This window comes from Crinia signifera, chromosome 1, assembly GCF_055691185.1.
Source record: "Crinia signifera chromosome 1, ASM5569118v1, whole genome shotgun sequence".
NCBI lineage: Eukaryota > Metazoa > Chordata > Amphibia > Anura > Myobatrachidae > Crinia > Crinia signifera.
The window spans coordinates 407,472,483-407,497,629 of record NC_139217.1 but is presented as its reverse complement, the minus strand read 5'-3'; the positions used below and the strand labels follow the sequence as shown (position 1 = coordinate 407,497,629).

The following is a 25,147-nucleotide window of genomic DNA, read 5'->3' as shown; positions in this document are numbered from 1 at the left end:
ACTAGACAGATTCGACTAAGGGTGCTAGACCATAACATGGTCAATAAATACAGCGTGGATCCGCTATACCATAAGTGCTCAAAACAGCTAGTCAGAGAGAAAGAGATCCATAGTGAACCATGTATATAGGTAAGCCCGCATGGTACAATAGATGGACCAAAAGCTTTAAAAGGCTGAGCTGGCCGTGACCAATGAATATAAATGATAATGTTTAATAGTGTGTAGCTGAAGAGATGTATCACTATTCAGCTCTCTGCACTATAAAACTTCTACTAACAATAAATCTACATAATCCAATGTCAGACATGTTTTAATCAACATTATGTGTGATGCCACCAGATATGCCTCTATATTTTGTAGTAATTAGACCAATAGGTTCCAGTTTTCATGTCTATGATTACGATGATTTAGTGATGTACGCCACTCTTCCAAACTCCGGCAATGTCATTTGTGTGCAAACATTTTTAGCTGCAACATTGTTATTGGAGGAAAAAGTTGGTGTAGATAATGAAGTTGGTCACCATCGCAGTCATAGCTGCAGCAATACTGGGTGACTAGTCCAATTTTGTGTTGTCACCCAAAAATCCTTTTGCCAGATAATAGTGTGATCCAGTGGCGTAAGTTCGTTCCATAGTGTGATCCAGTGGCGTAATTTCTGTTCAGAAATATAGAAAGATAGAAATAACATATATATTTCAGAACTCAGCCACAGAAGCAATATTGTTGGCTTTTAAATGACTAATTTAAACTTCCAGGGGGAGGAGAGGTGCTCCCATGGGAGCAGGAGCCCGGCGGCAGATGACTCCATTGCCTCCCAGAGTTCTGCCTCTGGTGTGATCATGTTGCTAAATGTGGAGTTAAGAACTACTGGCCTATGACTACAGAAATCTGCTGACAGTGCTATCCCATTGTTGCTGGATTAGACCAGACCGAGAGACAGGATAGCAGCTTGCTTGGCCAGCTTGACCATTTGCATCTTAGCAACTGTTGCCACGCCCACCACCCACAATAGTAAGCTAGATCTTTCACTCATAACTTCCTATTTTTTTTCTAGCCGACAGGCTGTATTTCATGCGCTACCATCCACTATTGTGTGGTGGGAGATTAAAATATTGTGCTGAGCTCAGCAAGGCACCATGCCCAAAGCGTGGCGAGTGCAGCGGTATACTTTGACGGTGTCCATGTTGACTATCTCGACATTTGGGAGAAAAAAAACTCATGTCCACCTTTTGACTGTCGACATTGCCATTGTCGACCTAATGCATGTATCGACTTTCCAACCCTGTCGACCTAAGCCATGTAGACCTATTTCAGGTGTCGACCTAAGGCCTGTCGACTTTCAGTGGTCAACCCAATACATGTCGACCTAAATTGGGTCGACCCAATGTCCCATGTGAGTTCAGGGAGATTGCTAGACTCTGCAGTGAGACAGGGAGACTGCTGCTATTTCAGGGAGTCTCCTGCAGCAACTGTGCCATAAAGCCTCTCTATGGTGAATAAATGGCATCATGCTATTCACCACTTGCTCTGCTACAGTGGGTGATAGGGGGCCCACAGAGTTCCCTGCCCATCTCTGCTTCAGGGAGATGGGAAGGGCAAGTGGGGTTGCGGGGGGGGGGGGGGGGGGGAGCAGCGGGGAGCCGGTGGAGGGCGGCGGCGGGCTCCGACAGAACGGGCACCTGAACGTCTCATGCACGCGCGCCCTCTTCTGTCGGATGGCACACAGCGGCGATTCTTTCACCAGGAGCAGCTCCATTTGAGAGTTGCTTCATCTGTACATTACAAATACAAGAGAAGTACATGCAAGCAAGAAGTCATTCCAATAGTCTATAAAGGTCCATACACACTGAGTGACGCATTCATCGCTGGGGGAAAAGCCCCTCGGTGCATACACACTGAGCGGCTCCCCCCCGGCGCCGACGGAGGGGGGGAGGACAGCGTTGTATATTTGCTATGCAAAGCCGCAGTGAAAGCCGCTCATCTGCTGGTATAACCAGCAGATGAACGGCTTTCCCGGCGATGTTGCGGGAGTGCGCAACAGCGCTCACCGCTGAGGCATACACACTGGGCGGCTTTGAGTCGAAAGCCGCTCAAACCTGCTGTTTTGAGCGACTTTCAGCTCAAAGTCGCCCAGTGTGTATGGGCCTTAAGGGTGAGTTTACCTTGGGACTAAAAAAATATATAAAAAACAAAGTATAAAATAAATACATTTAGTAAACATATTTCATTATTTACACTATAGCAAGTAAATATGCAATTAGAGATGACACGTGCTTCATAGTTTCAAAGCATTTCTCTGCCACCTATTTTCCATACGCAAACACCATACAGGTGATAAGTGAAAATATCTCGACTAAATACCGTTTTTCTTACCTTAAAAGGAAAATATTTTCCCTGGTTTGTAAACATACGCTTGGCACTAGAATATTAATCTGTACTTCAGCACATTAACAGGAAAACGACACATTGTAGGTGGCAGTTGTCAACACATTCCTGGGGCGGCCGTGAATGGACACTATTATAAGAGGTCTGCCAAGAAAAAAAAAACAAGTGAGTACATAGTTCAGTTCACAGAGCTTACTGGTGGCTTCCTCTGGATGCTGGGTAGCATGTAGAAACATTGCTCTAGGATGGCAGGAACATGCCAGAAATTTGTCAGAGTAAAATTATTTGGAGGACCACCCATAAATAATAGATTTCACACTCTGTAGACAGTTCTTGCAGGGGCTACGTGCCTCCCAGTCCCAACGTTCCCACTACTGAATTCATGTTCTGCGTATAATTAGAACTAATGGGGCCTACACACGGGGCATTTTGCTGAGCGTTGTGAGTGATGCTAGATCGCTCAGGTGAGAACACTGGCGCTTCCCACCTGCACGTACGATATTAATTGCTGGGCGATAGCAACACGCGGGGGCCGCACATCGCTATGGCCCTACACACGGAGTAATTTGATTTAAATTACTTGAAAATCCCTGAAATCGCCCCATGTGTAGGCCCCATTAGGGGTAAATTTACTAAGGAGTTCTAATAAAGAGGGGATGTTGCCATAGCAACCAATCAGATTCTATTATGTTTTCTAGAAAAGGCTAAATAAAAAAGTAGAATCTGATTGGTTGCTATGGGCAACATCCTATCTTCAAAAGAACACCCATTTTAGTAAATTTACAACCTCCTAAATACTGTCACTACATTGTATAATGTGTGACCAATTAACAATATGTTGCAGCACTCTTTGGGTTCAATTCACTTACTTTATTCGGAAGCGGTACATCTGTCAGAACAGACTTAGGTCTACAGTCATTAGGTCGACTGTCCCCAAGGTCAACAGGGTTAAAGGTCGACATGGCTCAAGGTTGACATGACTTAAGGTAGACATGGGCCAAGGTCGACATGGTTTTAGGTCGACAGTCATTAGGTCGACATGAGTTTTTCACTGTTTTTTTACCCGAATATCGACACAGTCGACATGGACACAGTTGGAGTCGAACCGCAGCCCCTCGCTTCGCTCACAATGCTTCGGGCACGGTGCCTCGCTGAGCTTGGCACACTATTTTATTCTCCCACTACGCCCTAGTGGATAGTAGGGCATGAAATACCGCCTTTCGGCACGTCGGCTCAAAAAAACAGTGAAAAACTCTTGTCGACCTAATGATTGTCGACCTAAAACCATGTCGACCTTGGCCCATGTCGACCTTGAGCCATGTCGACCTTGGGGACAGTCGACCTTCCGGGGTCGACCTAAGTCTGGTCTGACAGATGACCATTTCCCCTTTATTCGGCACTTACACAGTAGCCTCAGACTCCCTGATTTTTGTTCTCAGTCTCATAGGACCACTTCTATCACTCTTTGAGTCTGGGATAAGATCAGATGGCAGGATGGGGGACAGGTTGACGTGCTGTTACCAGTGTTCCCATGCTGATTCAATAGCAAATCACCCAATCGCAGCTAAGTGAATTCAACACTATAAGTTCAAATATGATGAAAGAGAAATAAAATAAAGTCATACGAAAGCCTTCACAGAAACACAATATTCAGAAATGATTGGAAATAATCATGTGTCTGTGAGATGTATACATGAGTAATCACCCAGCAGGGATTGTCCCCTTTATTACAAGTGGAAGGCCATGGGCACTGTTGCTTTTTCACTTACGCATTGTCTGCAAGTGTACTGAAGATCCCTGTAACAAGACAGAAGGGGCCCTGGCTGTTAGGATGAGGAGGTGGGATGCTTTAAAGTAGCCTTTTTCCTGCCCACTTTCCTCTCTCATCCAATGACATTTGCTGGCTAGTTAAGGTTACATTCCAGTTTGGAAGCCTGGACAACACCAGGAACTTTCACCTGTTCTCTGTGCTGGCTCAGTGGTTACATTTACAGAAGTGATACACATTATACACACATAAAAACAGATGATCAGCAGTCTTCTTGTTCTTTTGTTACCTAATAGCAATAGTGTACTTATTATGCCGCTTAATTACTGTTAGCATTAATGTACTTATCATGCAGCTGTGTCACTATTACCAGTGGTGTACTTATTATACAGCTGTGTCACTATTACCAGTGGTGTATTTATTATACAGCTGTGTCACTATTACCAGTGGTGTACTTATTATACAGCTGTGTCACTATAACCAGTGGTGTACTTATCATGCAACTGTGTCACTATTACCAGTGGTGTACTTATTATACAGCTGTGTCACTATTACCAGTGGTGTACTTATTATACAGCTGTGTCACTATTGCCAGTGGTGTACTTATTATACAGCTGTGTCACTATTACCAGTGGTGTACTTATCATGCAGCTGTGTCACTATTACCAGTGGTGTACTTATCATGCAGCTGTGTCACTATTACCAGTGGTGTACTTATTATACAGCTGTGTCACTATTACCAGTGGTGTACTTATCATACAGCTGTGTCACTATTACCAGTGGTGTACTTATTATACAGCTGTGTCACTATTACCAGTGGTGTACTTATTATACAGCTGTGTCACTATTACCAGTGGTGTACTTATCATGCAACTGTGTCACTATTACCAGTGGTGTACTTATTATACAGCTGTGTCACTATTACCAGTGGTGTACTTATTATACAGCTGTGTCACTATTACCAGTGGTGTACTTATCATGCAACTGTGTCACTATTACCAGTGGTGTACTTATCATGCAGCTGTGTCACTATTACCAGTGGTATAGTTATTATACAGCTGTGTCACTATTACCATGCAACTGTGTCACTATTACCAATGGTGTACTTATCATGCATTTGTGTCAATATTATAAATTGTGTACTTAGCATGCAACTGTGTCACTATTATCAATGGTGTACTTAGCATGCAACTGTGTCTATATTAGCAATAACATACTTATTATACAGTTGTGTCACTATTATCAGTGGTGTAGTAAACATGCAGTTGTGTCACTAATAGCATTAATGCACTTATTATACAGCAGTGCCACTATTAGTATTAATGTACCTTTTTATACAGTTGTGCCACTATTATCTGTGGTGTAGTTATCATGCAGTTGTATCATTAATAACAGTAGTGTAGTTAAGCAGCTGTGTCACTTTTAGCAATAATGTACTTATTATACAGCTCTATTATCTGTGATGTACTTATCACGTACCGTAGATGTGTCACTATTAGCAGTAGTGTAATTATAATGCAGATTTGCCACTATTAGCAGTATTGTAGTTATCCGGGTTATTGGCTTGTACAGGGGCATAACTAGATATTCATAGGCATCATAGATAAAGTTTGTAAGGGCCCCCTATTTACCAACTGATGGTAATAAATGTATGTAAAACATATTACTTATACAGTAAATATGGGCCCCCTTCAGCTCTAGGCCCCATTACAGCTGCACCCCTTGCACCTATGGTAGTTACGCCCTTGGGCATGTACTTTATCTCCGTCTCCACTTTATCATTTTCCAAGGCTTAGCACATCTGTCCTTTAAGTAGTTATGTCACTAATATCAGTGGTGCATATGCAGTGGTAAGCAGCCATATTGTCAACAGTGACAATGTCAACATTTATGATGTCAACATGTGGTTAAACTGTCATATATGAAATGTTGGTAGTATTAAAATATCTACTGGATTATTGGGATATGTCAGCATTTCATCAGTATTAACATGATGCATGTTGACCTAATATACAGTATTAACCCAAAAGGTAATTTCTGACTGACAAACATCCAGGGGCACAAATAAAAATAATCATCTTTAAAATATCAGTATTCACTATAGAAAACAGGGTTTAAGCTAATAATCCAAGGTTGAACTAGATGGACGCAAGTCTTTTTTTTAGCCTTAACTACTATGTAACTATATAGAGTAACTCACCTGCACTGTGCAAGATTAAAAACAAAATCCTAAAAAAACATTGGCAGTAGCTAAGGATTGGGACATTCTGGGAGTAGCCGAGGACTGGGATACGTTGGGAGTAGCTGAGGACTGGGACAATCTGGAAGTAGCTGAAGACTGGACGTGTTGAGAGTAGGCGAGGACTGGGACATGTTGCGAGTAGCCGAGGACTGAACACATTGTGTGGGGCATGTTGGGATGAGGACAGGGACACATTGGGAGTAGCCTAGGACTGGGACATGTTGGGACTGGAGTAGCCAAGGACTGGGAAATGTAGGAGTAGCTAAGACTGGAAGATGTTGGGATGAGGACTGAGACACATTGATTGAATGGGACATGTTGGGATCATAGGTGCCGATTCTGTGGGTGCTCAAGGGCCTGAGCACCCATGGAAATTGATGAGCACCCACGGGCCCGAGTCCCGATGCTAGGCCGCCATATTAACTTGCTAATTTGCGGCTGCAGCACCCACTTTGCCGGACCCTCCACCTGGGAAACAGTATGCTGGGAAGAGTGTATTATGTCCGCGGAGAACCTGCTCTGTGGGGGCATTTATGTACCTGCACTGTGGGGGCATTTATGTACCTGCACTGTGGGGGCATTTATGTATGTGGAACTCTGTTGCCGTAATTTTAATATTGGAGACAACTGCGCTCCGTAATATAAATTGGTATTATTTTGTGGCCACACCCCTTCCCCAAGAAGCCACTCCTCTATATTTTTGGCTTGAGCACCCACCAGCAAAACCATAAATCGGCATCTATGGTTGGGATGAGTACTGCTGTAAGTTGGGAGAAGCAAAGGACTGGTACATGTTAGGAGTAGCTGAGGACTGGGACATGTTGGGCATAGCTGAGGAAAATGTTTGGTAGATTGGGACACGTTGGGAGTAACCGTGGACTGGGACACGTTGAGAGTAGCTGAGGACTGGAGTGGAGAGCCCGAGCAGTAGGACTTGGAGGGTAGGCGCCGGGTGCTGCTACTGAGTGTGTGAGTGTGTGACAGAAGCAGTAAGGAAGCGGCTGCCCGGGCTGGGACTGGCATAGTGGAGTGACAGGCGTGCGGCTGGGAGGAGGAGGCGGGGGCTGTCACTGGGGCAGAGGAGGAGGAGGGAGCGGTGCGGGGTCTGGGAGACGCCCAGTGAGCAGCCGCCGCCTCCCTCCCTCTTCCTGCACAGCATCAGCACTCTCTGCCCGGGACCTGCCTGCTGCTCACCCGTCTAACCATATCTCTGTCTCTTTCTCTCTCCCCGTATCCTGTCTTCCCGCTTCCCGTGTCCCGGCTCATCTCCCCCCGGCTCTGTCCTCTCCCCCCTCCCGCCGCTCCCATTGTGATCCGTGTCTCCTGGAAACTTTCCCGCGGCGGCCGCTCAGGAAGAAGAGGAAGCGAGCCCGGTGCGCCCCCAACCAGCGCTGCCAGCCTTGCCCTGTGCCCCGGAGCCCGGCACTGCGACCTGGATGGATGGGTATGGGGAGAAGGGCCGCACTCTGCTACCCCGGGGCTGACCGCCGCGGCACGCTGGGCCCCCTGCACCTCTTGCTGCTGCTGGCCCTCTGGGGGGACACAGGTAAGCGCCTCCTTTGTTACTTGTCAGATGCAGGATGTGACCGGGATCGGTGACAGCTTTGATCTATTATGTGTTCTGCCACTAAGCAATATACAGAATGGGAAGTTTGTGCAAAAAAAAAAAAATATATAAAATGCATATAAATAAATATTATTAATAACAATGGGGATGCATCTGTTTTGTTAAGGAAAGGTTTAAATCTGTTATTTGTATTTGTGTAGTGGAGAGGGCACAGTGCTGTGTCTGACAGTGACCAGTATGGGCCCCCTGGAGATGGTCCCTGAGAGTGTCCCAGCAGAGTGACAGCCCATCATCCATGCTCATCCCCAGGATGAGGGTGCTATCCCTGTGACTCTTCTTCATGAGGCCCTTTACTAATGCTCCTACCCTGGACATAGGAGCTCTATGCGGACACTCACTCCAGACCTCTTATTGATATTTTTTCATTTTATCCTGATTATTTATTGATAAAGTGCCGACATCTTCTGCCACTCAGCTACAGCCAGGTTATATACAATGTGATGTGCATTCACCTTCTCAGCATAAAGGGGGCACAGGGCCTGGCTTGTGTAACATTTTATGTGAACAGTGGCATACTCCTCCAAATAGTATCAATGACATGTTTAAGGCCAGCATTGGTATTTCACTAGCGTAATTGTGCTGAGGTTAGACCTGAGGGGCCTAGGGCACAATGTTAATCATGATTAAGGAATGATAAAAAGTATTGAGGACTTATATGTCACATGAAGTTAGCAAAGCTGCAGGTACCCTGATGGGGAAGATCATGGGATTTCTGGAACTGGCACCCCTTGCCCTGCCATAAAGCCAAGACCGAGCGATCATTAGCCATCTAGAGTGTATAAAAAGCTTGGATGTGAAGTACATACTGTAAGTCAGTGTTTTACTGCTGAGCTTATTATTTATAAGGTAGCATTTTACATGATGACTGAACATTGTGTACATTTAGATGAGGTGTGTAGGCTGATGCCACTCAACTGGCACAGCTGGCGTGCAGCCCCAATGTTGTGCATCTATGATCTCTTCAAGGTTGCCGTATATCTACATTTCATAATCAGAACTCCATGCAGTGTTGGCTTCAGAACTTCCCAGCACCTTTGCTTACACAGTACCTGATGTAACTACTATAAATGTAAAAATAATAATTTCACCATTCACACTTTTAATGTTTTAGTTTGCATATTTTTAATTTTGCAGATCTGACTGCGTTAGAGAATGTCCATGAGCAAAATTCCATTAATTTCATTAAAACTGCAAGGGAAATGTTTTCCCGTATTCTTTTTTGGTACATTTTATTACAGACAAGAAGGAGTTAAGTCATCCCTGTTAGGTATATGGTGTGTAATGATCCAGATGTCTATTTTTTTTTTTTCTTCCCTGCAAACCCCCCCTCCCAGCCCCCCCAATTCCTTTCCTGGTGTTTGCTGAGAGTCAGACTGAGATCAGATTTCCAGCTTCTACAAGGAGAAAGGGGAGCCTTGTGCTGATTCTGCTATGGATGGGAGTTGGAAAGAATTTAACCCCTGCGAGACATTTGCTGCGATAGACTGTTTAAAAGCAGCAGCTAACTTATTTGTAGTACAATGTATTAAAAAATGCCAACATAGATGGGGTAGAGTGCGTGGATTCCCCTCATGATGTTTGTTTCAGGCATTTTGAGGCTAATCATGGTTGTAATTGTTACAGTTGATGTGTGCAATAATATGTGGTTTGCAAGAGCCATTCACAAGAAAGAGATTGTATTACATCTCTGAAGCTGCTTCCTCCCCTCTGGCAGTGAATGGGTACGTTTGGGTTGCTCAGGAGAGGTTAGGATTGCATTCTAGACTTTTTGAAACATGCAGGGTCCACATATGTGATTTGACCTTTGCATAACGTCCTAATATTTGTGGCTTGTGACTAATTTGAACAGTTTGTACTGGGGCTGGATGGTTGAGAGGTGCTTTTGTTCAAGATCATTACCTTGAATAATTCCTGCAGCGATTAGCTGGGTAAGGTTGAGGCAGGCTAATCTAAATCTGATCAACAAAGACTGATTATCTATTAAATGTTTACATCTGGATTTCCATCAGCATGTTATTAAGTGACCACATTGCTAGATCTTTGCAGTGGTTTAAAGAACAAATTTAAGATAACATCTTTTATCTGTTAATCATTTATTAATATCTCAATCGTTTTAAGGTGAGGGTTCTAGTATTACAGATTAATATTTCAATTTAAATCTGTCTTCAGATTTGTAGACATTTTTGGCTGTTGATGTGTTTTTATTCTAGTATTGTTTGTGGAAATGAGAAAAGGTATGTTATTTATTACCGTTATTTTTCTATAGTGCACACATATTCTGCAGCGCTTTACAAAGAATAATTACACATTAACATCAGTCCCTGTTCCAGTGGAGATTACAATCTATATTCCCTACCACATGTACACGCACACACAGACCTTCTAGGGTTCGTTTCTTGTTATGAGCCAATTAACCTACCAGTATATTTTTGGATTGTGGGAGGAAACTGGAGAACCCAGAGGAAACCCACCCAAGCATAGGGAGACTATACAGTTATGGCCATGGTCGGAATCGAACCCATGACTTCAGTGATGAGGCAGTAATTCTACCATTACACCGTCCTTTAAAATAAAGGATATTGCCTTTGCACATCCCGTACTTGTCAAGGTGATAAATAGTATTTTATATAGACTTAAAGAGGGTTGCATCAATAATGCTTTGCTCCAATAGTCTCTGTTCTTTAACTATTTATCTGCTGCACCCCAGGCTTTTCTGGTAACATTGATGTTTACTTATTGATCCAAGTCACTGATTCTGGGACAGACTCTTTCATATAAATATTTCTGTGAACAGTGAACACCTTGTGTATTTTCTAAATAAGACATGTTTTCTGACATCATGGTAAACGCTCAGACAAAATACAATTGGGTACAGGGGAACTTGAAAAGTCCTTGGGTTAATAAACCCTGAAAAAGCGTTCATTTGTCTTACCTGGCTAATTTAGGCGATTGGTTTCTACAGTAGGCCTGACTTTCCTGACGCTTTTTCTTCTGTTCGTTGTTATTAAAGGACGAGTTGTGTAACCAGTAGTAAAAGCCAAAGTTGTCCAAATACAACTTAAAACTCTGGCCTAGTGTTTGCACTCCCATTCTTCTGAAGTTTAGTATCTTCTTGTAAGGTGTAGCTATGGATTTTGGTACAAGATTATGTCGTTTTGGCAGGGCCGGTGCAAGGCACCAGAGCGCCCCAGGCAAGGGGGGGTGGGGCGCCCCGGTGCCTACGGGGGGGGGGGGGGGGGGGGTACCTGCGGCGCTGTGTGATCTGGCGGCGGGGTCCCTGCAGTGATGCGCGCTATCCGGCAGCCAGGAGGCGCGGGAAGCGCTGATGGGTTTGAAAACTCGCCGCACGCTGATTGGCTGAATCTCAGCCAATCAGCATGCGGAATGTTTTCAATCCCAGCAGCGCTTCCCGCACCGCCTGGCTGCCGGATAGCGCGCATCACTGCAGGGACCCCGCACAGTGCCGCAGGTACCCGGCACGGACACCCCTGCAGCCTCAATGCGAGAGGCAAAGTGCCGCCCTCCAGTGGCTGGTGCCCTAGGCAAATGCCTAGATTTGCCTAGTGGTGGCGCCGGCCCTGCGTTTTGGAAGTATACTTGAAGGCTGTACTGTGTTTGTTGCCTTCTACTGCCTACAAAACACATTGGTTCCACTGGTGCATGAACTTGTGTGTCAGCATTGTGCAACTCAAGCACTTCACATGGACATTGAACACTTGTGTGTACACATATGGCTAGCTATATGTAGAGCAATGCCCCATTTTTTGAGGTGCATTTTAACAGCATTTATTGCAATTTATAACACCTAGCTCCTTGAAAAATGGGTGTAGGGCAGGCAATACACCTATGTGTTACAAAAACCCTTAATGGCTTTGTACTGAACACTGTAGGATCTTATTTCTATATTTACGTATGTATTTTATTGTGTCTTCACTGTTGTAGTATTAACTGAATTTGCTAAAAGATGTAATTTCCTCCTCTCAGCTAGCAGTCTGTAGCTGGGTACATACTGGGCCTTATATCGGCCCCTCGTTTGACCGGCCCATATATGGAAAGTGGGCTTGATTGGTGTTGACACCCTATTGTTCAAGACATATAGTTACAGTGTCATAGCTGATGGCGCATCTGGCTGGTTGTATGGGCAGGCCGCTGGCTGCCTGTAACATGCTAAAAGAACTGACATCACAGCTGGGCGGACAAATTCAAATATCAAGCGGACGATCGGAAAGTATATCTGTTTACCAGAATCAGCCGCCCTGTCTGTGCTTTCTCCAATGTGTACCCAACTTTAGACTTACTGGTTCACAGACAGATACAATGCATCCAGTTTAGTTAGATATGGTTATTTGGTAGTCAGGCTCAATGCGGGTTAATCAATTAACATCGCTGTGAATACAGCCGGGTGTTTAGTTGCGAGAATCAGCATTTAGATTTAAATGCCCCCTCCCGCTAGGTCACAAAACAGCAGCGCTGAACTAGTCTTGTTGGTTTTCTGCTCACACCCCAGGAATGGTACACACAGAAATCCACTAGATGAAATAGAATACCTCCAGAAGCTCCCTCTCTGCATTATTCACAGCGTGCTGAATTAAATCGACCTCAGTTTATATCATTGGACACAAGACATTAGCCAGCGGCACCAAGTACATGACTGTGGCCATTGGCTAACCACTTGGTTATTTGTTGCCCTTACATATGGTAAAGTCAGTGCAGTTTGGCTGTATGACCATCATGTGGTTAACCTCATTGTACCATGTATGCCCATTAGTTGCACAGAGGCACCAGCCTGTACCCAGGCGGCAGAAGTAATTTGCTTGTTTTTTCTTTCCCGTCATGCCCCCAGGTTTTTTGTGACACAAGCTTTTACTCCAGAAACATCAGTAGTCTTTTTTTGGCGTAACTTTGCGATTGCCAACAATTACATTTTTCCCTTTCCCATAGAAATGTGCAAGAAAATTTATGTTGGTGCACCGTATTATGCTAACACCATGGCACTTGCTATCGCGAGATCCAAAATGCTAATGTCACAGTTCCCACCTAAACCTATGAGGACAATGTGAATGAGAATAGAAGGAGCCGTACCTCGTTTGATACCCTCTTATTAAATAAATGCAAGAGTTGCCTAATCCATAAATTATGGTATTTTTCAGATGATTTTTTTCCCCCAAATCATTTTCAATATGTTCTTCAGAATGCTCTATGAAATATTAATTACAATTGCTCTACTGGTTAATGTTGATTCCCCATTTCAGTCTTCCTTCTCTTACTAAATATATAACATGTAGCATAATTGCATTAATATGCATTTTAATATGAAGTTGGTTTTTCGTTTTTTGGGTAAAAAGCCAGACCCAAACACACTCTCCTGACCATACTATCATAATACTGATTAGGAAAAATAGAGAAAATAATGTAATTACCGGTCAGCAGACACCCATTTGAAAGCACTTTGTTAGGTAATGCGTGGTGTTTATTTCACATTCATGTGTTGTCACTTTAGAAAAAGCCCAACAAATGCAGCATTAATCTCTTTTCGGGTGGCCAGAATGTGAATTTAAAACCCTGCTTTGCTTTTTACCAGGATTCCATTTGTTAGTTGAGTCTTTCAGAGAAATGATGAGAATGTATGATATGTTGTATTAATCCTACAAGATTAAAGTGTGAGGCATGTCATTATGTGGTAAAACAGTGTAGTAACACAGTGCCGCCTTATCTGCCTGACACCCTTTCTTTTACAGTCCTATTTCACAGATATGCTTTAATGTTGAGGTAAATATGAAAAATACATTGCATGTGATGCATCCCGCCACTCTCCGCATGCACAGCTGTTGCGGTAAAAGCCGTCCTTTGCAATGATAGGACTCTGGGTCCTAAACCCAGAAATACTATCTGCACCTGCGAGTGACGCCCTTACTTTGTGGAATGCTGGGAGGGATCTGGTTGCAGTTCATAAGCTTCTATAGGGCATTGCCGATCTGGAGATGATGTTGCCCACTGTATCCATACCTGGAATCTCCATCCAAACCTCAGAAAATGCAATTTTGGTTGCATTTTAAGCATTGCTGCATCTTGCCCATTGTATTACAATATGTTCTGTCCGTTCTATCACTCTTCTTCAGGACACCGGATTTGGCCTGTGTTTTAGGCCATATAAACACTGGGGATTATGCCACTTGTCAAGTGACACATTAAAAAAAGTTATTTTTCATAGATAAGCTTCTTATGATAAAATCACTACAGCAGAAATTGACACCTTAGTGAAGTGTATGGTCACCACTTTATAGGCCCCCATACATTAGGCCGACTTGTCCTAGGGACAAGTCGGACCCAATTTACCTGCGAGCCGCCCGGGAGGCTCACATACAATTTGGCACTTGATGTGCCATTTTTTACATGGGATAAATCGCATGCGATTTATCCCATGTAAAAAAAACCCCGGGGAGCTGCAGGGCGGTGAGGAGTAGTGGGGGCGGGCGGCGGCAGTGGTCGGGGCGGGCGGCGGGTGCGGTGAACGCTGCTGACCTGGCCGGGCAGTGTACTTACACATAGCAGCAGCGGGGACGGGCAGCGCAGTGGCGGCTATTATATTTTTAAAATACTTGTCAAATGACCGGCCGCTCTCTGATTGGCCGGAGAGCTCTCAGCCAATCAGAGAGCGGCCGGTCATTTGACAAGTATTTTAAAAATATAATAGCCGCCACTGCGCTGCCCGTCCCCGCTGCTGCTATGTGTAAGTACACTGCCCGGCCAGGTCAGCAGCGCTCACCGCACCCGCCGCCCGCCCCCACCACCGCTGCCTGCCCCCACCACCGCCCTGCCAGGTCGGTCAGCAGCACTCGCCGGTGCTCATGGACCCGCTGCCCGCCCCACTGCTCCCCCGGTGTCTGCATGCATATGCCTGTCAGGTGGCAGGCATATGCATACAGGGAGGTCGGACGTGATCGTATGTACAGACCGTCCGACCTCCCTGATCCGGTCCGATGCGCACGAGACCGCGCATCGGATCAGATATCACACACCTACGATTTTGGGCCGATTTCACCCGATTATCGGCACAAAGTGCCGAAATCGGATGAAATCGTCCCAAAATCGCATAGTGTATGGGGGCCTTAAGATCCCTAACCATAAAATATATTAAAAAAATTAGTTGGAACTTTAATTCAATGCACATTGTAATCTTATCCACATGCTAGGTTGAGGCTTACGATTCCAACAGAGCAATGTGGCGTATTCTGAGTGGAGAGCAAATTAGGCATAGTCTACTTACTCATATTGGCCCAGATGCACCAAGCTTTAAAAAAATTATAAAGTGGAGAGTGATAACAACCAGCTAATCAGCTCCTACCTGTCATCTGACAGGCTTGGGTTGAAAAATGACACCCTGCACATTTCAAGAAAGTTCCTCTTTCCTGCTTGGGGAGTCGCTGTCTGCTTGGGGCTTTTGTGTTGAGATACAGGCCACAATGTGATAAAGACACCACAGCAGAGAGCGACACACCAGGCAGGAAAGAGGAACTGCATGGTTTTTTAAATGTGCAGGGTGCTAGAATAAGTACTGCTCATACACCGGTTGGCTGGCTCCCCCAGCGTCTATTTACTAAGTATTGTTTTGGCATATTAAAGTATAACATATCATTTTTCTGGATGTAGTGTGTATAGGATGTTCAAAGATCAACAAGCTAAAATGTAAATTGATAATACTTTTAATTTAAATCAAAAATCCCTATATGGAAAGGCTGAGAAGGATAACTTTATTTTAAAACATCCATTATTATGTTCTCCATATACAAATATCTTACTTGCACGCACATACATACATACATACATACATACATACATACATACATACATACATACATACATACATACATACAGATGGTAGATATGGGTTTGTGTGATTTCGCACTGGATTGCTGCCTAGTGGTACAATGTACCATTTGAAAGTAACAAAGCAGTAAATACTCCTATACCCTATGTAGATAGCTATTAGTGGCTATAATTAGTTGTGGGTAGGAGGTGCTCCCCTAAGTCAGAAATAATATGAAAATACACAGAAGAAAGAAGACTTGTGTCTTCTGTGTATTTTCATACATACAGATGGGGCAGGCCTCTTCCTGGCTGGCGAATCGCCAGCTATCAGACTGAGATGCGCGTGCGTCTCACTCGCACGCACGTCTCAATCTCCGTTGGCGGGGCAACGGGAACCCTGTCCGTCTCTTCCTCAGGGAGACGTACAGGGTTAGGGGGGTTTAGGGGGGGGGGGGTGCGGGCAGGCGGCGGGGACCTGGGGGAGCAGCTGGAAGCGCCGTCGGAAGGGGACACACGCGCCTATCGTGCGCGCGCGTCCCCTTCTCTCAATTGATATGGCACTGACGGGAGATGGCGGCTGGCGTCGCCGTCGCCATCCCATGCCAAGATGGGACCTGCCCCATCTGTACATGCATACATACATGCATATGCATACAACCTTGTATGCCAGAAGAGTATTTTAAAAAATAGGCACTATTACAAATTGAAGGCATAAAAGGATCACATGTTATATTATAGGTTTGGGTGCATTCACAATTTTTCTTTGAGCTAATAAGGTGTTAAAAAGTCAGAACTAATGGAATAAGTGGTCCGGTTCTATGGACAGAGATCCCTAGTGGTGGTGGTGATGTAGACATTGCATTTTCTTTTTGGTGCCAGTGTGGTTCACACGGTCTCTGCACAGAATCCGGCCACGCCCCATCTGGGTGGATTTTGTATAAATCCCTGTGTTTTGTGGAATCCTATGGGTGCTCTTTTCTTTGTGTGTCTATGTATAATAGAGAATGTAGACTGTAAGGGGCAGATTCAACATTTTGGTTGGGTGACCTTTCTCAGCAATTCAATTGTTGCCTTAATCAGGATCTGGTTGTTTTCTAAGTGCCCAAATAGGCAGGGTTTAGCCACAAATATCGACTGATCCAGTCTCAAGTTATGGTCCGTGCAGTTATTGGGAACCTTAACCGCTCACTTTTCCACATTTTTTTTTCTCTAAAGCCCCATACACACTAGGATATAGTCAAATATATTGCTCAAAAATGGCTGTCTGAGCGATACCTTTAACTATATTTTCTAGTGTGTACACTCAATATTGTTAACAATGTACGCTCCCTCGCATCGTTAACGACCATTGATGTCTGCGGAACATGCAGGACAGTTTGGCTATACAACCAAACGATCCATACGTTCAACGGGTCCGTGACCTCACTGAGCGATTTTGTGTACCGATATTGCACAGTGTGTACACTTAATATCGGCTACGGGCAGACAATATTATTAGCTATATTGGTGGTGGTCAGAGTTGGCCTCATGAGGTGGCAATAACAAAGATCTCTTCCACAGCTATTGGGTACTTAATTGAAGCAACAATTGAATTGCTCCAGGTTGCCTTCCCTAGCGTTAGCTGCTTTGGGATTAAATAGGATCATCCCTTAGGAGCCCATGGGGCAGGGAATGCCGTGAAAGAATACATAGTAGGTGCGCAGGGAGTAATGCGTAATATTATTAAGGTCCTACAAACGAACAGTAATAGATGCACAACATTCCAATGGATAATAAAATGCAATTTATTAATTACAGCCACGAAAAATAGAACAGTGCCACTACCTACCCTGGGATTTTATTACATTACCAATCAGTGCTTCAGATGTGGAAATGACCTTATTTTGCTCAGCAAGAGAGTCCTTGCTTTAAACATAGCTAATTTGTGATTTTCCTCATCTCCGATTTCTGCAAAGCCTCCACATTTGACACCAGCTAACTGATTCTCTTCAGTTCAGTACATGTCGTGTCCGAAATGTACAATTCTCCCAGAGGTACAATTTTATAGACATGTTTTGTGAGCGAAAAAAACCCCCCTCATTTAATCAGCGGAGGCCCTGTTAAAAGTGGCAAGTCTATTTGTTTGGATTTTTCTGACCTTTTGAAAAAGTGACAGTCTGCAAATGTATTTTGTCTGATTGCAGCATGCTTTGTTTTTGTTCCAAGATGTCTTGTAAAAGACAGCGCAAGCTTCAAATGTGAGTTGCTCCAGGCCCCACTGGACTCGATTGTTCTGTCTGTGAGCAGTGTAGATGGATTATTTTTTTTTTTTTTTAATAGTCTGAAATTGGAGATGATTTTTTTCACCCCATTTCTCCTCTGTATGTACATGGACTGCAATATTAGCTTACCACCTGGGTTTCTCTGGCAGGCTTTCCCAGGCTGTAAAGTAACATCGGCATGATCATACTGTACCTAATACCCACAAAAATGTGTTGCAGCAAGGGTTTGTTTTTTTCGTGTGATTAGTCAGGGTTTTATGCTGTTGTGTCTACGCTGTGACATCATAATGTCATGGATCAGGTTCAACATGTGGGTAATCACAAGTTTGGTTCCTTTGTAATTATTCAAAGTGCAAAAAGGTCAAACTTTACTCTACATGAAAAGTATTGCGTTGTAAATCATAAGCCATTTTCCTGCTACAAACCTGGCATGTTGCACCTACTGTACTTGCTGTTACAGTGATTTAAATTCTGATATGACCTGCAAGACTGACTTGAATGTGACCTTTTTAAATAGCTAGGGAAATGAGTGCGCAGAGCTATTCAATTGGCCGTGCTGTAAAAAAAACCTGCTATTAGAGAAACCCTGCTTCCACTCTCCTGATGTGTGATCCGACATCTGACTAGACTACTGCTGTGAGTCCTGCACTATAAGAGCATTGTGCCTGACACTTAACTATGAAAATGCAGTCTACTGTGATTAAACCCTGGGTTTCAGGCACCTACGAACCTAAGTGTCGGGCACCACGCAGGTAATTGAATAGCTCTGGGCACTCCTAACCGGAGCTAAACAAAATTGCATTAAACTTAATTCAACCCCATTGCAAAATTATTATTATTATTATTGGAGTTGGTTCATCAAATTGTCCATGGGTCAAATGTAATAGGGTGAGAGAATCAGAAAGTGAGAGATTTGGTAAGAAATCTCCAGTTTTGTTTAAAGCCGCAATCATTTACACTGCAAAACCAGTTTGATTTTGCAGTGTAAATGATTGCCGCTTTAAACAAAACTGGAGATTTCTTACCAAATCTCTCACTTTCTGAATCTATCATCCTATTACATTTCACCCCATGTCTTTTGCAGACTATTCAAGGTTATAGATTGCCAGCGCATGGTAACTATCAGCTGTTTTGCAGACCATTTGTGTGATCCAGGGACTAGTAAAAAGATGACCCTTTAGTTGATTTATGGGCACTTTAATGATTCGCAGATTTGATCTTCGGTTGAAAATAGTAATAATAATTCAGCGCTATTTCTCCCATAGGCCCCAAGGCACTTTACAGACATCAAAAACATTGTACAAAGGTTTTAGTATCACACAAGTAGAAAAACCACACCGAACTAAGAGCATGAGAAGAAAACCTAGAGAGCACATTAAATCTAATGTAGGGGTGGCGCAGTCATTTTTGGTAATAAGTTCCATGGGTTGTATAATCCACCCATGAAAAGTACCAGGGGAGGCTGCCATCTTGGGATCACTGCGTAGGTACCTTAAGTGGAATAAGTCACACCTAGAAGAGATGACCCAAAATCAGTGGTTGCAGTGTTCTAATGTGTGTATGTATATATGTGTATATATGTATGTATGTGTATGTATATGTATGTATGTATGTATATATATATATATATATATATATATATATATATATATATATATATATAAATACAGAATACCCAAACCGCGCACAGTAATAGCGTAGCAGCAGCTCTGAGGGTCCCCTGTTAGACAGGACCCCGGTTAGTTTAGAGATAGGGAAAAGAGGTTCAGAGTGCGCTATCAGAAATTATTAGACAATTTGTAAATTACATACAATTTAATAAAAGGTGCCTAATTCAAGGCGACATATAAAACAAAAACACTTTTTACAGCATGTAATGATTCGTTCTCAGTTATTTATGTTGTTCTTTTGGTGAAGCAGGCCCAACGCGTTTCGTCAGAAAAGTGACTTCATCAGGGGCTTATAAGCAGAGAACTTTAACAACCAAATGGCACTTTATGTAGGCTAAAAGAGTTTTACAGAATTTCCCAGGTAGTTCCGCAGTGCATACCATTACAATACATATATAAAACAGGACAACAGGATGTGTACTCTCTGGAAGTGTACCGTTAAAGCACATATATACTATTCAGAAATTTAATAGCAAAGACCTATAAGGTCGGACCCGGTTGGCGGGGATGAGACTCTGCTCAAAACAGATGCGGTCAAAATAAAGGATTTAATTCCACAATAAAAAATCGCCCATATGGGTCAGGATAACCGGATGTGTACTCTCTGGAGTCCAGAACTGAATCAGTTCAGTTGAATTCAGTTCTGGACTCCAGAGAGTACACATCCGGTTATCCTGACCCATATGGGCGATTTTTTATTGTGGAATTAAATCCTTTATTTTGACCGCATCTGTTTTGAGCAGAGTCTCATCCCCGCCAACCGGGTCCGACCTTATAGGTCTTTGCTATTAAATTTCTGAATAGTATATATGTGCTTTAACGGTACACTTCCAGAGAGTACACATCCTGTTGTCCTGTTCTATATATGTATTGTAATGGTATGCACTGCGGAACTACCTGGGAAATTCTGTAAAACTCTTTTAGCCTACATAAAGTGCCATTTGGTTGTTAAAGTTCTCTGCTTATAAGCCCCTGATGAAGTCACTTTTCTGACGAAACGCGTTGGGCCTGCTTCACCAAAAGAACAACATAAATAACTGAGAACGAATCATTACATGCTGTAAAAAGTGTTTTTGTTTTATATGTCGCCTTGAATTAGGCACCTTTTTATTAAATTGTATGTAATTTACAAATTGTCTAATAATTTCTGATAGCGCACTCTGAACCTCTTTTCCATATATATATATATATATATATATATATATATATATATATATATATATATATATATATATATATATATATATATATATATATATATATATATATATATATATATTCCAAAGTGAAATGATCTATTATAGTACATATTCAAATGTAGAGGTTCAAAATCCCGGGTCTAACCTGGGTTTGTGATGTGAAAGCGATATTAGTGAATCTTTAAATCAGTAGAAAATTCAATGAATATCCTCCCCCCCCCCCCCCCCCCCCCCCCCCCCCCCCCCACACACACACACACAATGTTTCAGTCCCAAGATCCTATTGCTGGACAGAAATTGCTGCCGATTCTTCTGTTTTGTTGTGTTTCATGGTATGTGTTCTAAATGGATACACCACTTTCTAGGCTTTTGAGAAATGATTAATTGGCTCTTGGGTTTGACCCAGTGTTTCTTTCATTTTGTATTCACACACTGGAATGTAAACTGTTAAAGTCCTTCACTTTCATTACCTGTGTGTAACTGTATAGTTGTATGCTCTCTTATCCCAACAACTACAAACTGCATAATAAGCTAGTGATTTATTGTAGAGGAGTTTATGGATGTCAGCACACACTAGGAATAAATGCTAGAAGGGCATTCCGTAAGATACATTTTTTGTTTTGATTTAGATACCTTCCACATGATTAATGTTGCAATCTGGAATTTCAGTAGGTGTGTAACCTATGTATACAGCATCCTAGCCAATAGCGCAATGATACTAAGGAAGAGAGATTTTTGTGTGTGTGTTGAATACAATCCCTTGCAATTATTAGTATCATTAAGTGATAAGATACCATATCACTCCATGGCGGCACAGATTGAGGAAATCAGAGAATTCCCGAAATATAGAAATAATTGTAAACTTAATACATGCACACATGAAAAATATTAACACTGCACATTATTATTTATGCTCTAATGTAAAAACAATTCCAGGAATACTAATTTAAAACATTGCTATTTAACTCCATGAAACTCCCCAAGGCTGACAGCTTACATATACTGTATATATCATTATTATAGTGTGTCTGAGTACCCTCTATTACATTTGGAATTGCTATCTACTATTTATGCACAATGTCCTGAGGTTTCAAGTGGTCAAGGATAGAAAAAGATGCAGCCAATTAGATTACTGGAATGAGTTCCCTGACCTTGTAGGAGACAGCGAGCTGTCGTTTTATGTGATCACGTCAGTGAGAATACTGCTGATTGTGACGGAGGCAGTGTCATGGTAGGATAAAGGGACCAAATGGAAACCACAGAACGATAGTTGATCAGCAAAAGGAACAGGGTCCTCCAAAAGCACATTGTAGTGATGGCGTGAAAGACGTTTGGTTATAGCAATGTAGCAACGAAGACAAATGGCTTTATGGTTTGTGCAAATCTGAAGCTTCTTTATAAACTATTCATTTGATCTGATTCCTGGAACAATTATATAAGATTTCTAGGTGTATTTATACACCCAAGTTCTATTTATTATGGGTGGAGAGTACATTGGGAAATGTTAGGTAGTGATTGTAGGTAGTGTACATCATCATGACCTTTGGCACTATAGAGTGTATTTTTAAATATGTATTATATGGTACATTATACCAGTTCCCCAATCTTTTACTGCGTGTTCATTCTAGCACCCTGCATCTTCCAAAACCCATGCAGTTACTCTTTCCTACCTGGGGTGTCACTCTCTGCTATGGTGGTATAGCACAAGTCTGGGCTCACTATCAGTGCTGAAGTACAGACCACACTTTGTTAGAAGCAGCAGGTAGAAACACCCCAGGCAGGGTAGAGGAACCGCATGGATTTTGGAAGATGCTGGGTTCTACTAGAATGAACACTATTACCATTGTCTTACATGAATTGACATCAAGTTCTAAGTATTCAGTGCTATACTGTGTTTAACTTTGTAGTGGTTTATCATATTTTTATTTTTCCCCAATAGGTTACTGCCAGCAGCAAACGCAGTGCCGCATCCAGAAGTGCACAACAGACTTTGTCTCTCTGACTTCCCACCTGAATTCAGGGAGTGATGGCTTTGATTCTGAGTTCTGTAAAGCCCTGCGGGCATATGCTGGTTGCACACATAGGACTTCAAAGGCTTGCCGTGGAAACCTAGTTTACCATTCTGCTGTGCTGGGTATCAGTGATCTGATGAGTCAGAGAAATTGCTCAAAGGATGGTCCTACATCTTCTACAAACCCGGAGTTTTCCAATGACGTTTGTAACTTCCACAGTAGGGTGACGGCAAGAGAATTACATGCTGCCGAGCAGGCACAGCCCAATTACCTCTTCTGTGGCTTGTTCGGGGACCCACACCTGAGGACTTTTAAAGACCATTTTCAAACTTGTAAGGTGGAAGGAGCCTGGCCATTAATAGACAACAATTATGTGTCCGTTCAAGTGACAAATGTGCCCGTGGTCCCTGGATCCAGTGCTACTGCTACAAACAAGGTAACTGAATGTCTAACAAGTTTTTTACGATAGCAACTTGGGTTCATTGTCCCTCTTTGTAGGTTCGTTACTTATTGATGTCATAACAGGGGCTTCTACCAGGGTTTTCCAGTGATAGCTAAGATAATTTAAACAGCAAATCTCCATTATCCTGTTGTCTTAGTTCGGGGATGACAAAATCCAAGATGTTAGAAATTCTTGATTCTCTGATTTCAACACAAAAAATGATTGGAGTCAGTGAGTCAGGGATTTCAACATGGCTGGTTTGGCTTATTTAATAGATTGATGATCACCAGGGCCTGTACATTGACAGAACAGGGAATTGAGCTGTAGAAATATGGCCCTACGGTACTTTCATTTTGCTTTAAATGGTCCTCTTTTTAAGTTGTAACATACCTGCAAAAGGAACCTTTCCTCATACTTTAAGGACTTTATAATAATAAGTTATGTTTTTGGGAGATGTTTTACAGATGTGGACTTTTTATTTGTTTAAGACTGTTATAAATAACATGAAATTTGTGTGTTAGACTACATGAGCAGCAATTTGTACCTATTGTTTCTTCTTTTGTTCACTGCAACTTGAGGCATACACTAAGCCAAGGTACCCAACAGCTTCCTGGTGGCTAGGCTTGCGTAGGATACATAGTATGCTCTAATTTTTGCATGTTGTATCATACGCAATGTCATTGACTGCACAGGATCTGACAAATCCTTGTGGCAGCCATGTCTATTTCCGAATCCGATCTAAAGCATGGACCACACTTTGGATCAGATCCGGAGGTAAAACATTTATCATACCTTTGACTGCCTGTAAATACCCAGTTTGTTGTATCACTGTCTCCTATTGTAAAGTGCAACGGAATATGCTGCGCTATATAAGAAACTGTTAATAAATAATAAATAGATACGGTTTTTCGGGTCAAAATCGTGTGAAGAAGGGACCTATATTGGTGGTAGTTCTGCTCGTAAACACTGAGGAACAAGGCACACATTAGTGTCAGGTATCCTATGTGAACTCACATGTTTGAGATTAAAGATTTAAGACTGCTGCTTCCAGCATGGGTTGTGACGGATATCTTATAAGAATCTTTAACTTAAGCAGAATTTTTTTTTTTCTGTTAAAATCTTCTAACGCTTGTAAAATGGATTTATTTGTTCTTGATTGGCCATACAGGCTGTGCTCTGTCCAGCTTGGTCACCTTCGACCTCATGGCCCCATCATCTGTGGGACGCGGTCATTTTCTGCAGACAAACCTCATTGGCTTTTAGTTAAGAAAAAGTTGGATGTGTAATAGTTGAATCTTTCATCCCTATAATATATTATGTAACAACGTGGCAAAGAAAGGGTTAGACTTCGTGGCAGCTAATAACATGCATTTTATTCAAGTCTCTCTTTGTACAGACTGAATGCTGCATTCATGGACTGTGGGCACCCAGCCCTCGCAAGGTGTGTGTTATGTGTAAACTGTTCGGCATCTGTCTGCTCTGGCTGACTTGTGCATTGTGTTTAGCAAACAGGCATGTTGTTACAATATGCTTTTATAACAGGTTTCAATTTGTGGTTAATCTGTGTATTTGTGCGGTTTATGGCCAGTTTCACACTTGGCCTGTTTTTTCAGAGATAAATTAATAATTTACTAATATAACAGTAAATCCACTTTTGTGCGTGGTTTTCTTTTTCTTTCCTTTTTTTGGTTTATTCCTTCTGGTGTGCAGACACATGTACAAAAGGGTTTCT

At 42.7% G+C, this 25,147-nt stretch overlaps 1 protein-coding gene across 3 annotated transcripts in view; it reads left to right on the top strand.

Moving 5' to 3' along the window:
• The window catches only part of RGMB (repulsive guidance molecule BMP co-receptor b), a 46,692-nt gene that overhangs the window by 6,520 nt on the left and 15,025 nt on the right, over positions 1–25,147 (top strand). For 2 of the 3 annotated variants that reach the window (XM_083151733.1, XM_083151734.1), the window contains 2 exons: positions 7,748–7,941; positions 22,901–23,409. In XM_083151733.1, coding sequence (XP_083007859.1) covers positions 7,748–7,941; positions 22,901–23,409 — 703 coding nt within the window. Of the gene's footprint in view, positions 1–5,060; positions 7,942–22,900; positions 23,410–25,147 lie in introns of those variants that run through there. The other variant, XM_083151735.1, reaches the window with a different exon arrangement.